Genomic DNA, 12,657 nt, shown 5'->3' on the forward strand with positions numbered 1-12,657 from the left:
ACCATTTTGGGGAGGGGTATAAGGGGCAATCAACTGGCACTTAATACCCCGCTTGTCACAAAGCTGCTCAAAGGCACGTGAGATGTACTCATCCCCATTATCTGTCCTTAGGCATTTTAGCCTATACCCAGACTGATTGTCTGCGAGAGCAAGCCAATACTGAAAGAAGACTAAGACATCAAATTTCTACTTTATGGAATAAGCCCAAACCTTACATGAATAATCGTCAATAAATGTGACAAAGTACTTCGTACCCCTAATGATTGACAGAGCATGGATCCACATATATCAGAATGCACAAGAGCCAAAGTCTTATCCATGTGTGGAATACCAGACTTTTTATGTGAATTCCTAGTCAATCTACCATATAAACAATGATCACGCGACTCAAAATGCGAGTAGTCAAAAGGCAAAAGATACTACAAAGCACTAAGCATTTTCATTCCCTTAAGTGGCATATGCCCAAGACGAGCATACCAAAGAGATACATGTGGGATAGAATCCATTGACAAAACATGGTCAATAATACCAGATACAACCAATGGAGTGGAGACTGCCAGCAAACTTGGCACCTCTTGCAAGAACAAGCCTACCACAAGTTATCTTCCATGCAAAATCACCAAAGCATATATAATAACCTGCATTAACAAGCTTCCCAATAGACATAAGGCTTTTAGTCAGTGTGGGTACATGACTATGCATAACAAAAGTACTACCAAAGAGAAATTGTAGAGTAATACCACCAATGCCAAGAATAGCAAGAGACAGATCATCACCTAAGCGTACAGAGCCAGATGCACTGCGATAGGTATGAAACCACTCATGGCACAGGGTCACATGAAAAGACGCACCCGAGTCCAATAGCCAATATTGTGCATGCATAGACTAAGCCTTCGCCAACTGAGAGGCATCACGTAAAGAGGCTGCTAATATGTAGTCACCATCGTACTCCTCGGGCTGCATGACATTTATCTCCTCAATCTTTACATTGGACTTTGCAAGTATAATATTGTGATCATTGGATTCCTCCTGCACTTTCTCTTTCCCCTTTTCTTTGTGCTTGTCATCGCGCATCTTATGGCACTGCAGCCATATATGTTCTACTTTCCCACAATAATGGTATGTAAGATTAAACTTACATCCACGGGACTTGCTACATCCACGTGACTTAGACCGAGACTTCAGAGAGTCCTTCCCATGACGATCATTATCTTTCTTGCCACTTCTACCACCTCTAACGCATAAAGCATGTGAACTGCAAAAAGCATCATTGTTTTTTCTATTAATTTCTTCAATCAAAAGAGCACTCTCTACACCTTTCAATTTCAACCCATCAAGTTTGTTGATACAGATCGCAATGCGAAATACATCCCAAGACTTGGATAAAGTGCCAAGCAAAAACAAAGGATCCAGATTATCCTGAAACTCAATACCCTGTTGAAGCAAATTCTTCATAGTAGAATGAAACTGACTAAAGTGAGCAGACAATGGGATACCCTCCATGCGGAGATCAATCAACTGTTTAAGCCAATACATCTGCGAAGCAGGGCTCTGCTTTGCCTAAAGTTCTTGAATCTTTTCCCATAAATTCCATGCACTCTGATCTTCATCTTTAACAACATTATTGTGGACCTCTTCATAGAGTGATAAAAAGATAATGGACTTGCATAGTGCATCTAAATTAGCCTAGTCATCATCATCCAAGTTCTTAGGTTTAATACCCTTGTTTCTTAGTGGCTTAATCTGCAATTTCTGCACCAAAACTTGCCATATTTAAGACTTCCAATAGCCATAGTTGGTGCCATCCAACTTAGCAATGTTAAACAAAGCCATATCTTTGAAATGACCAGCCATAATGAGTCAAACAAGGGCAAACCATGCAAAAAACATGTTGCTATAATTAGCAGAAAACAAGCCAAAAACCATTGCCAAAACAAGCTGAAAATAAGAGAAACTGCTAAGATGACTAGCTATCCACCAAATATGACCAAAAGGGTGTCAAACAGTAATGACTACCCTCAATAAATACTCACAATCTGCAATTTACAGTTTGCTGTAATAAATCGCAACAATAGATAAAAGAAGCCAAAAGTGGAGTTATCACTAATACATGACCAACTGCAACTGCCAAGAAGCAAATACATCTAACAATGAGTGAAAAAGAGCAATGGGCAGCAAGAACTATCAACCAAGCAAGGTGTCAAACAAGATACATCTCATAGACATAAAATTCATGCATTTAACAAGTCTTAAGGTAACAAAAGAGACCAAGCACAGGCACAACTAATAGAACAATGCAAGTAAAGCTCAATATAGAGCCATTCAAGATACATACATAACTGACAACACCATGACAGAGATAGGTGCTTGTCCAAGAGTATAGTCAGATTAGCCCAATAAGCATGAACTGTATACATGAAGCACAAAGAGAGTAGATACTTTCTTAATGTCCCACAATCTCAAGCTCAACTGCAAAGTCAAAGCTCTATGTACATCCAAATAGGCTAGAATCTCTCACTGGAAGGAAAGTCAGATGTAGACGGGAGCAAGCACTACTCAAAAATATCAAGTGCATATCATCAAACATCCGACATCTAAGTAAGATACATTCGGAGCATAAATCCCAAAGTAGCTCAAGCCCGTAAAGCATAAAGCATTGAAGCTTCCAAAGTCCAGTAACTCACAACCAAATAGAGTGTTCAAGATCTCCAAAATGCTCAAATGCAATCACAGATGAAGCTCCAAATGTTAGTCAAACACAGATATTCCAAGTAGCATCCATTTCTGACATAGGCATTTTCCGGCCTCCATATACATCCATATGGTCAGATAATCACCCGAGAAGCATCCCTAAGCAATAGGTAGAGCATACATTGACCAAATAGGCTTTAGCCCTAGTTATTACAGCAGTAAATTCACTGTCAAAACTGAGTAAATCAGTCATCATCAAGCTCAAAGCCACCTCAAATCATGGGCATATGATATACCAATACACAAGCATCAATGGTACATATCAATAGTGCATACAGAACACCCAAATCATAGCCAAGAGCAATAGGCATATAAAATCCATGTTAAAAGAGGTTCAGCCCTGTTGTATATAACACTGAATACACTGTCAAACCAAGCTATTTCAGTACCAAAATCAACTCCAAATCCAACCCATAACACGGGCATAGCATTCCGTACATGTAGATATCACCCCAACATAACCGGGTATCATAAGACCAACAAAGTTGACAATAGAAGCATCAAATAGGGTGCTTCCCTGTATTTCCAGCCAGCAAACCTCAACCAAAACAAAGTAAATGAAGTGGTTAAATGAGTCCAACATCAACTCCAAGTAATGACATAGCATCCCCGAATATATAAGCATCAACCGAGCATAACCGGGCATCATCTAACAAATGGCAATGAGCATAGGCATCAAAGATAAATGCTGCCCTGTTTTATGACAGTCTATGGACTATTATAACAGTCCAAAACTGAAGCTTAACGCTCAAATTGAATGTCAAGAGTGGAAGGATCAATGCCAAGTATCAAAACCAAGTATATAAGTGCTTATATAACTGCCCAATGAAGAAGATATACTATAGGAGATGAAAAACGTAAGCTGCTGCTAAAAAAGAGCCTGTTCCACGCAACATGATGCTGCACAACAAAGTAAGGTCTATGGGGAGCTGCTCCAACTTGCTCAAGAAGGCTCAAAGAGTGCCCAAGAAGAATACAACCGATAGGAAGCTTGAACGGAGTGGCTATGGCTACCAACAAAGAGATGACTACTATAGATATTCGAATATAAGTTGAGAGTGTGCCGGACTAAGCTCAAGCTTGGGAAGAAGAAGGCTCTGATACCAATTGTAAGGGAGGTGAGCCCTGAAGTGAAAGCACGAGCAGAAGCAAGGGCTATGGTGGAAGGAGCAGGAGAGAGAGAGAGAGAGAGAGAGAGAGAGAGAGAGACTCCAAATGTAAGAACTCCAATAGTCACAACATGTGACCAACCTTCCCTTTATTCAAATGTAACTGAAAGAATAAAGAATGAAGTGACAATAATTGGTGCCCATGCCTGCAGTGTGCAAGAGAGGGTACTATCAATGTAGTAATACACGAGCGGCTAGGCACAGGCACCTTTACCCCCAACAATCTTCCGAGCAGGCAAGGCAGCACTAGTGCTACTCAATTACTTACTATGGTGTTAATGTATTTAAAATAGAGATGGCGATGGGCTCTCCGGGAGATAAAGTGTGTTGATACAGGGCAGAGAAAACAAGTGGCAAGAAGAGGAGAGACGCATTATTTGACATGTTTCAAAAAGAGAGAGACTGTTGTTGATACAGCAATACATGTGTGGTGATCCCATTTTAGGGTTTCACCACCCTTCTGCAAAAAGAAAGGCTGGTTTCAAAAACCCACTGCTGATATAGGGCTTATAGCCACTAAGTCAAAGGACTGAAATTGCTCAATTTCAAACTTTGGTTCCACCATTTGTGTGCAAATTAATCTAGACAACACAATACTGACCCGTTGTTATCATCCACTTTTAACACTGGTTTGCCTTTTTCAAACAAGGTTATTGCTGCTCATATCTCAGACTATGCAAAGATTCCTATGGAACTTCACAGAGGGATGCTCTAAAGACAGTGCTAATGCTATTGGCATGATGGTTAGTTGGCATTGTGCTGGATTTAACCTTAATCAATGCTCCTATTTCGCCTCGCCCTTTCAGGAAGTGATCTGAGCTAACATCAGTACACCATTACTGTGCCTCAAGATACTTTGTACCAAGGGGATTCATTAATAGAATATACTTGTCAGGGAAAAAATATATATTAGCACATTAATCTATGCTTATCCTTCAGTCCCATGAAGAAAAGGCACATTTTCATACCTCAAATCCCGAACTGCTTCTTTATGAGCACCCTTGTTAGCCTTGACATTGTTCATGTTTGCTTGCCAATATCTGCTCAGAACACAAGTGCATAGGTTCAAAAGATTTTACAAGCTGTGAGAGCATATAAAATGATTCGTTCAGATATCATATGTTACTACTGACTTGATACAGCCACCTTCATCGCCTGTCACCATCCAGTTCTCATTATGACTCCACACCATTGCTCCTATTGCTTCATCATGGGCCTTGAAAACCAAATTGAAGCCCCCACTTTAGGTCCAACAGTCTGTACAAAAAGTTAGCAGATATGGACTTCCTGGAAGCAAGAATATGTACAAAGCAACAAACCTGTAAAATCATCTCAAAATTGAATGACTGGCCATTCCACAAGGTAAATTCTCCATTCTGAGATCCAGTAATAAGTCTCCGTCCTGTGGGCGTCCACTTTTCATACAAACAGTATGAAAAGGCATTCTTTCTACCTCAAACATCACCTCTCTTTCTTCATACAACTCAACTCAGAAAATTCAACTAATCAAGGTAAGCTTCTAGCCGGCAAACATATTTAAGGCAATTAAAGGAACATGTGTAGCATGCAAACTCCATAGAGTACATACAAAGCACGAACTCTCATAAAGTATCTACAGCTCGTTATCACCAAAACTGCAAAAATACATTGATTGTCAGAGCCTGATAGCAGCACTAAGAGAGAATGAGCTCGCTCATTCTTAAGGATGTACTCCTTCGGCCATAGTTGCCAAGGGTTTCTGAAACAAGAAATATTAAACAAGTTTGGTAGGTTCCATTTGAGTTTCATAAAATGTTAGGAGTAAGTTCATTTGAGATTGAAAAACTATAGACTTTACATATAGAATATAACTCAGAAAGCATAGCAAACAAAGGTTAATCACAATTCATGATTCTCTACAATGCAAACGAGCATTTAACATAGTATCAATATCTACATGCATCATGGTCCATTATCTATGACCAACATTACCTTCTTACTATAGAAGAATCCATAAATATATACATGCATCATGGACAACTTCTTGAATGAAATTCCCGTAGCCAACATCAACATCCATGCTAGCATTTCAAATTTATCCATGATAAATGTTGATTACAAAAGTCAACACATTTTTAGGGTAGGGCTTCTTTTGAAAGTCTACAATAGGTGTTTCATAGGTATGTGAAACAGCAGGGTATGAAATAAGTTTCCTAATCTTATGAAATGGGTTTCTTGACAACTGTGCCTTTGGCAAAGTTTATATAACATAAGATATAGATACTGCAGTTTGATGTACTTGTAAAGCATGAAATCAAGGAGCCTCCATAAGTGCAGTTTCGCTGACTTCTTTTTTAAACAGATCCAGCATTCATCATGGGAACGGTACTACTAGCCGAGCTCATGTTGTATAGACCAGGGATGCCACAAAATACCATTTGATTCTTTTTATTTCTGTACTTTTGGTTCCATGAGAAGACTATCTCATGGGCTAACAACATGGTGAAAACACCATCTAATTTTGGCAAGTCAGTAAATGATTTGATCCAGCTCTTGAGAACCTTGACCTGCAGTCCAAAAGGGTACTAAACCAACATCCAAAGCTCCTTCCAGATTATACATCTTTACTAGGTCATTGAAGCTGTTTTTAAGGTAATTCAAAGATCCCCTTTGCAAAAATCATCACTAAGACTTTAGAAACACAGTACAAAGTCCAAAGTACATGAAATAAGCACGAGCACACAAGATTGGTAGCTTGCAAGGGAGTCCTTGAAACAGTCTCATATTGTGTCCAACTACTTCTTGAGTAGGTGTGAAGCAAGCCACTTTTTGAGTTCTCTATCTTATCAACAAACAAAAATATTGTCCTAGTTCAATTCAAAGTCTGCCTCGGTCATACACCTTCAATAAAGGTGCCTCAATACAATTCATACTAGCTGATAAACTAATTTGAAATCTAGACAGCCAAAATGGGCAATGTCTGGCCAACATATAATTCCTCAAAACTCTCTCTCAACAGTCCAAAAGAAAGAACCTTGAACACTACCAGCACAAAATAAAATTTGGTGGCATGGCCTCTTTTCTTTCTTGATACAAACGTGCTCCCAAGCATCTTTAGCTATCTTGCATAAGTGAATGTGCGGGATCATAGTGCATTTAACAGATAATGCAATCAAGGCCTAAGCTTGTGCACCTATGTCATTCCACTGAATTTGCTTAGGGATTGGTAGTGGTAGTTCTCTAATAATAATTGGAGTAGAACTAGAATCTACAACATTACATGTTTTTGCTGCACTTGCAACTTCCAAAACACCACCAAGATGTACATTGATTTCATGCACAATGTTCCAAAGCCCTTTTGCAACCAATATATGCTACATCATATAAGCCCACAATGGATAGTTGGTTCCATCCAACTTGTCCTCAATAGCCAACATGTTGAATGTGTCATTATTGCCAACCATGGACACTAACAGTCATTTTCTACCAATAAGTAAAAATCTGCTAATATTATTCAAAGGAGGCTAATAAGCATGAGAAGAAAAATAAGATTAAAATCTATAATAAGATTAAAATCTATTGCAAGTATTGTACCACAAGAGATTTATCATTAAGGGCTAGCTATGAAATAGGCTAAGAAGAAAGAGACTACTATGGCTATTGCAAATACCTCTTCTTCTATATCAGAATCTACAAATGTTGTGTAGGATACAAAGGGGGCATTTAGTGTGCAATGTAGTTATAATCCTTCTTGCATGTTTGTTGTGGATTCAAATGTGTGGTGTTTTGACAATGGTGTCACTAAATATATTACTTCCCAATGCACTTTGTTCACTTCTCTTGAGTCTAGCCCAAAAGGCAATGTCTATAACTCCTCTTATTCTGTTAAAGGACTTTGCAAAATTATGTTGAATGTTGTGAATGGCAATATTTTAAAGAGTTGTTCGAAAATTGCAGCTTATACATAGAGATGTTTATGGTTCAATGCAAATAGCGTCTTTTGGCAACTATCTATGCTTCATGACTTTTTTTAAGGATTACTCCAAGCATGCACAAGTATAGGCTTTGAAAGCTAAGTCTGAAAAGTTTTGGTGCTTCAAGCAATTTGTAAGTACAGCTAAAATTTACCAAGATGTGAACTGGACACTCTCCATTCTATTTCAAGAGGAGAATATATGTCTAAGGAGTTTAATGCATATTTGGCTCAACAAGGATAAAACACCAATGTACAGTGCTATATACACCATAATATTTTGTTATGGCTAAAAGAAAGAATAGATCTGTCATGGACATGGCACAATGCATGATTAAAAGTCAAAGAGTGCCACACAACTTTTGGTTTGAGACTATTTCATGTCCACTTCGTTTGTTGGGCCAATTCTTCCCCCATTTCATAGATTTAGCGACAACACCAACCCTTATTTACACATGTCCCACCAACGCATTGCAATCTAGCACCCCATACAAGGCTTAGCTACAACACTTTGTTGCCACTTTTCAATGGTAGGCAATCACATCTAGCGACAAATTAGGTAGTTTTTCAGCCTATGCAAGTTTCTACTAAATCCACAAATCAACCTATTTCTAATGCAAATGTAAATGCCACACTTATTGATGAGAGAAAAGATTGAGCAATCTATGACTAGGCCAAAATGGTATTGGCAAATATTACATCATGTGAATTGGATACACCTTTGTCCAATTGTATTCATTATAGCTCTCACAACGCCTTTTATGCATTGATTGCTATGCATTGGTTATTTTTAGTCTATGTGATAGCATAAGCCTATGTCTTTTGAAGAGAGAAATTTCAAAACATCAAATGGTTACTATTCAATCTAAGTATAATGTTATTGTCAAAAATGACACTCGGTTTTTAGTGACTTGCCCCATCATAAAAAGGCCATTGGTACACTGGGTTTACAAGTTAAAAAACAGGCTAGATGGTATTGTTTATCACTATAAAGACCTTTCTTTCCACTTAACAATTTGTAGCATTTGTGTGTTAGCAACTTACAATGGTAGGAATGTATATCGATTGTGAATATATATGCATACTTGACTGCACATTGTTTTCAAAATAGTCCAACTGCAACTAAGAGCACCTTATATGTTAGACATGATGGTGATGTGCCTTTGATCATTGTGGTTTATATCAATGCTATGCTGATAAGTGGTCCTAAGTGAGACACATATTGCTGATTATAAGGTTTCAATTGAATTCACCTTTTGACATGTTAGATTTTGGCCTATTGGATTATTGTTTGGACATTAGTTCAAGCAATGTGGTGAAAATATTGCCTTCTCTCTAACAAAGTATATTAGCACATCATGCCAAAGAGTTGGTCTTGAGGACTACAAGCTTATTGCTACTCCTATGGAGACAAGTTTGAAGTTTAGCCTTTATGATGCCGGAGATTCCTTTGATGTCTTTCTCTATCACCAAGCTATTGAATACTTAATCTATGTATGCATTACAAGGCCTAAGATTCAATTTATAATCTCACAAACAAGCAGCTTTCTAACTTTATGCACATCCCAGCCACCAAGATTTCACAAGTGGTGAAGCATATCTTTTGTTACTCGAGTAATACTCAATACCTTGGGCTATTTTATCCCAAAGAGAGATCATTACTACTAGATTTACATACATTTTCGAATTTTGACTGGATCGATCATCACGACACTCAAGTTCCACAAGCAGCTTTTGCTTAATGCTTAGCATCTCATACATATCATGGTTAAGACAAAAGCAATCCATTCTAGTCACTTCTAGTTGTGAACTTCGGTATGAAACCCAGTGTTCCATACTCATCCCAAGCACATTGAGGTGCCTTATCATTATATTAGGGACAAACTCTCTACAAGAAAGATCAACTTGGCCTATGTACCAACACAAGATAACTTTGCAAATTTTCTCACAAAGCCTCTAGGTCATGAGATGTTTGAAGTTTTTGCAAAGCTTTGGGCTTACTCTCCTTTGTGGATTGATCATAGTCAAGAGCGGGCTTCCAATATCCTATGCATGAGTGCTAGCTAAAACTAGCCTTCCTTCTTAGATAGGGTGGTAAATGATCTGATTTAATACTAATTACAGCAAGCAAATAAATTCATGAATCTGAAATAAGACTTTACCACAAAAATATTGGATAGCTAACACCCAATCGGCCCCAAAATTGGCACCTCTTGCAGTATTCTAACTTGTTTTCCCTTGAATCTGTAGTACACTCAAACATAGATTGATCTCTCTACAAATTCCAATACATTGGGCTGTCACAAACAACCAATAGCATAAAGATCCAATTTGCCCCTTGATTCTTATGGCATTCAAGCACAAGTTTCATCGAGAACACTTGCATAGTTCAATGTGGATATACAAGATCTATCAATTCTGCTGTAATTGCTTCAATTCTAGCAGCTGCTTTAAATTTTGGGCTTCTGTTTAAATGTGCACACACTTTGAGATGGATGAAAAACCTTAATTTCTGCTATAAAGAAGGGTCTTGATAGCAAAGACACTGCTATCCACCTTCAAACAATTGAGAAAAACTGAGAATGATTTAGAATCCTTGAGAGATTATTGGAAAGGAGAGAATGTTGGTGAGGCAAGGGAAAATTCTGCAATTCATTCCTCGAATAGTGACCAACAACAAAATCCCCCCATTCGTCCCTTGATTTAAAGGGCATGAAGGCACAGATCAGGTCTTCTACACTTGCATGTAAGTAACCTTGTCTGTAGATGAGCAATCCTTCTCACATTTACCGTAGTTTCTCAAATTTTCCAGTAAATCCCATTGTTACATGGCTGAGATTTGATCTCAACCTTCTCAAGACAGTTGAGAACTCTAATTTCTATAGAAATTCAAGCTATACCAACATGTTAGAGCCAAGAAATATCAAATCTGCTAAGGGAGAAGAGATAGAGCAGCAAATTAGAGAAAATTCACTCACTTTCCCACAAGAGAAATGCTTACACAATAGTTGCATGAAACATAAATGCACCATCAAAGTATCATAGGTGTCCCACATTTGGATGCATAGCTTGCTGTCCAAAAGGCATAGTGTTTGCATAACCAAGATCCCCATGCATTTGAACCCTCTTCTTCTTGCTGATTTTCAGCATTTCTATGCATTGAAGCCCTAACTAAATCAACACCTAATTTCAACAGAAATTCAAAGCTATACCAACAAGTTAGAGCTAAGAAATATCAAATCTACTGAGGAAGAAGAGATGAGCAAGCAAATTAGAGAAAATTCTCACACTTTCCCACATGAACTACTTGCATAGTAGTTGTGTTACTGTTCTAGACCTAGAACCTGTTGTAGATCATCTCTCTTTGCTGTCCCCAATAGCTTACTTGTGCTCTCTCGACCCACTACTCAATTCTCCACCCAAGATGTGCCCCGAACAACCCAAAATGGGAGAGAAACAGCCCAACATGGAAGATACACTTGCATGTAACCCAAAATTGATCCAAAATGGGCATTTGGCAAATTTCCATTTTCACTAGGGCCTCCAATGAAAAAAAGAGTTGCCTAGCCCTTTGGCCCTACCCTCATTTTTAATAACACTTAATGCTATATAGCCACTATTTCATATTCCTACTCTATAAATAGATAGGCCATACACAACCTCATCCCTTGTCTTGCATATTCTAGCCATCTGCTCTACACCCAATGACTATCCAACCTTCATGACTACTACAACAATATCATCAACACCAAGTGACACGAGTCCAACTGTTGCCACAGCCACCTAGCACTCTCTTCAAGGCTGTGTTTTGCTGTATACTATTGACTCATTTGAAGTCGCCCTGTTGGCTGCCATATAGCCTACGTTTTCTGCATCAATAAGCTGACCTACATCGAATCTTCCTCCTACATGTGTCTCTCAACTCCAGCTTGTTGTTGGTGATCAAGTACCATCATCTTTGAGTGGTTACATTGCTATTTTACGAGTTCCACCTCAAGGACTGCTGTGTTTTGATTTTCAGCCCGGCTTCCTTCTGTTTTCAGCCTCATCTCACATCTAACTGGTGGTTACAGCACTCACAATCCATCTCCAATGGACGACTCACTTCTACTACTCCCCTAGCCCACTCCCGTGAGAGCCATCGACTGTAGGACAGCTCTCCCCTTGAGCATCTCATACACTCTTCCCTTCAGTTATAGCATTCATTCACATTTTGCATTTGTATTTGAATTCTCTGCATTTCAATCATGGTCATATACTCATGATTTCTTTTGCAAACCCTAGCACATCTCCACCAAGCCCAACAACAAGTTCATACAATCCATTTTTTTGTGTGTCTGATTACATCTACATTGCTCCTTCAGTTATACAAGGACCAACTATAAGTCACCTAGGAGTACCAATCTGGTATGAATAGGATTTAAAGAAAACTCTATGTTTAGAGATGTTCCATAAGGTAATCATGCACATACACCATGAGCCATACAGGGACCAACTATAAGTCACCTTAGAGAATCAGTCCGGTATGAATATAGATTTAAATAAAACTCTATGTTTAGAGATGTTTCACAAGGTAATCATGCATATACGCCATGAGCAATCCTTCTTTTGGACCAAAAGAACTAGTGAAAACTAAGGCAATAAGTTGGGCTGAATCAGCCCCTTTAACAACAGCTCATTAACTTGGCTCATAATCTCCTCTTGTTGAGCTGCCCTCACTTTGTATGGTGGCCTATCAAGAGAGCTACTTCTAGGGATAAAATCTATGCGATGATCTTCTAGTCT

At 38.6% G+C, this 12,657-nt stretch overlaps 1 protein-coding gene across 1 annotated transcript in view; it reads right to left on the reverse strand.

Moving 5' to 3' along the window:
- Positions 1-12,657, reverse strand: part of FY (Transducin/WD40 repeat-like superfamily protein) — a 107,277-nt gene that overhangs the window by 38,403 nt on the left and 56,217 nt on the right. Inside the window, exons 5-7 of the mRNA XM_087668484.1 lie at positions 5,240-5,335; positions 5,054-5,136; positions 4,889-4,960 (exon numbers count right to left, since the gene is read on the reverse strand). Of these exons, the coding sequence (XP_087524610.1) occupies positions 4,889-4,960; positions 5,054-5,136; positions 5,240-5,335 (251 nt within the window). The remainder of the gene's footprint in view (positions 1-4,888; positions 4,961-5,053; positions 5,137-5,239; positions 5,336-12,657) is intronic.

Source organism: Lygodium microphyllum, chromosome 3, assembly GCF_053477565.2.
Source record: "Lygodium microphyllum isolate KBCC chromosome 3, Lygodium_microphyllum_v1.1.10, whole genome shotgun sequence".
Taxonomy (NCBI): domain Eukaryota; kingdom Viridiplantae; phylum Streptophyta; class Polypodiopsida; order Schizaeales; family Lygodiaceae; genus Lygodium; species Lygodium microphyllum.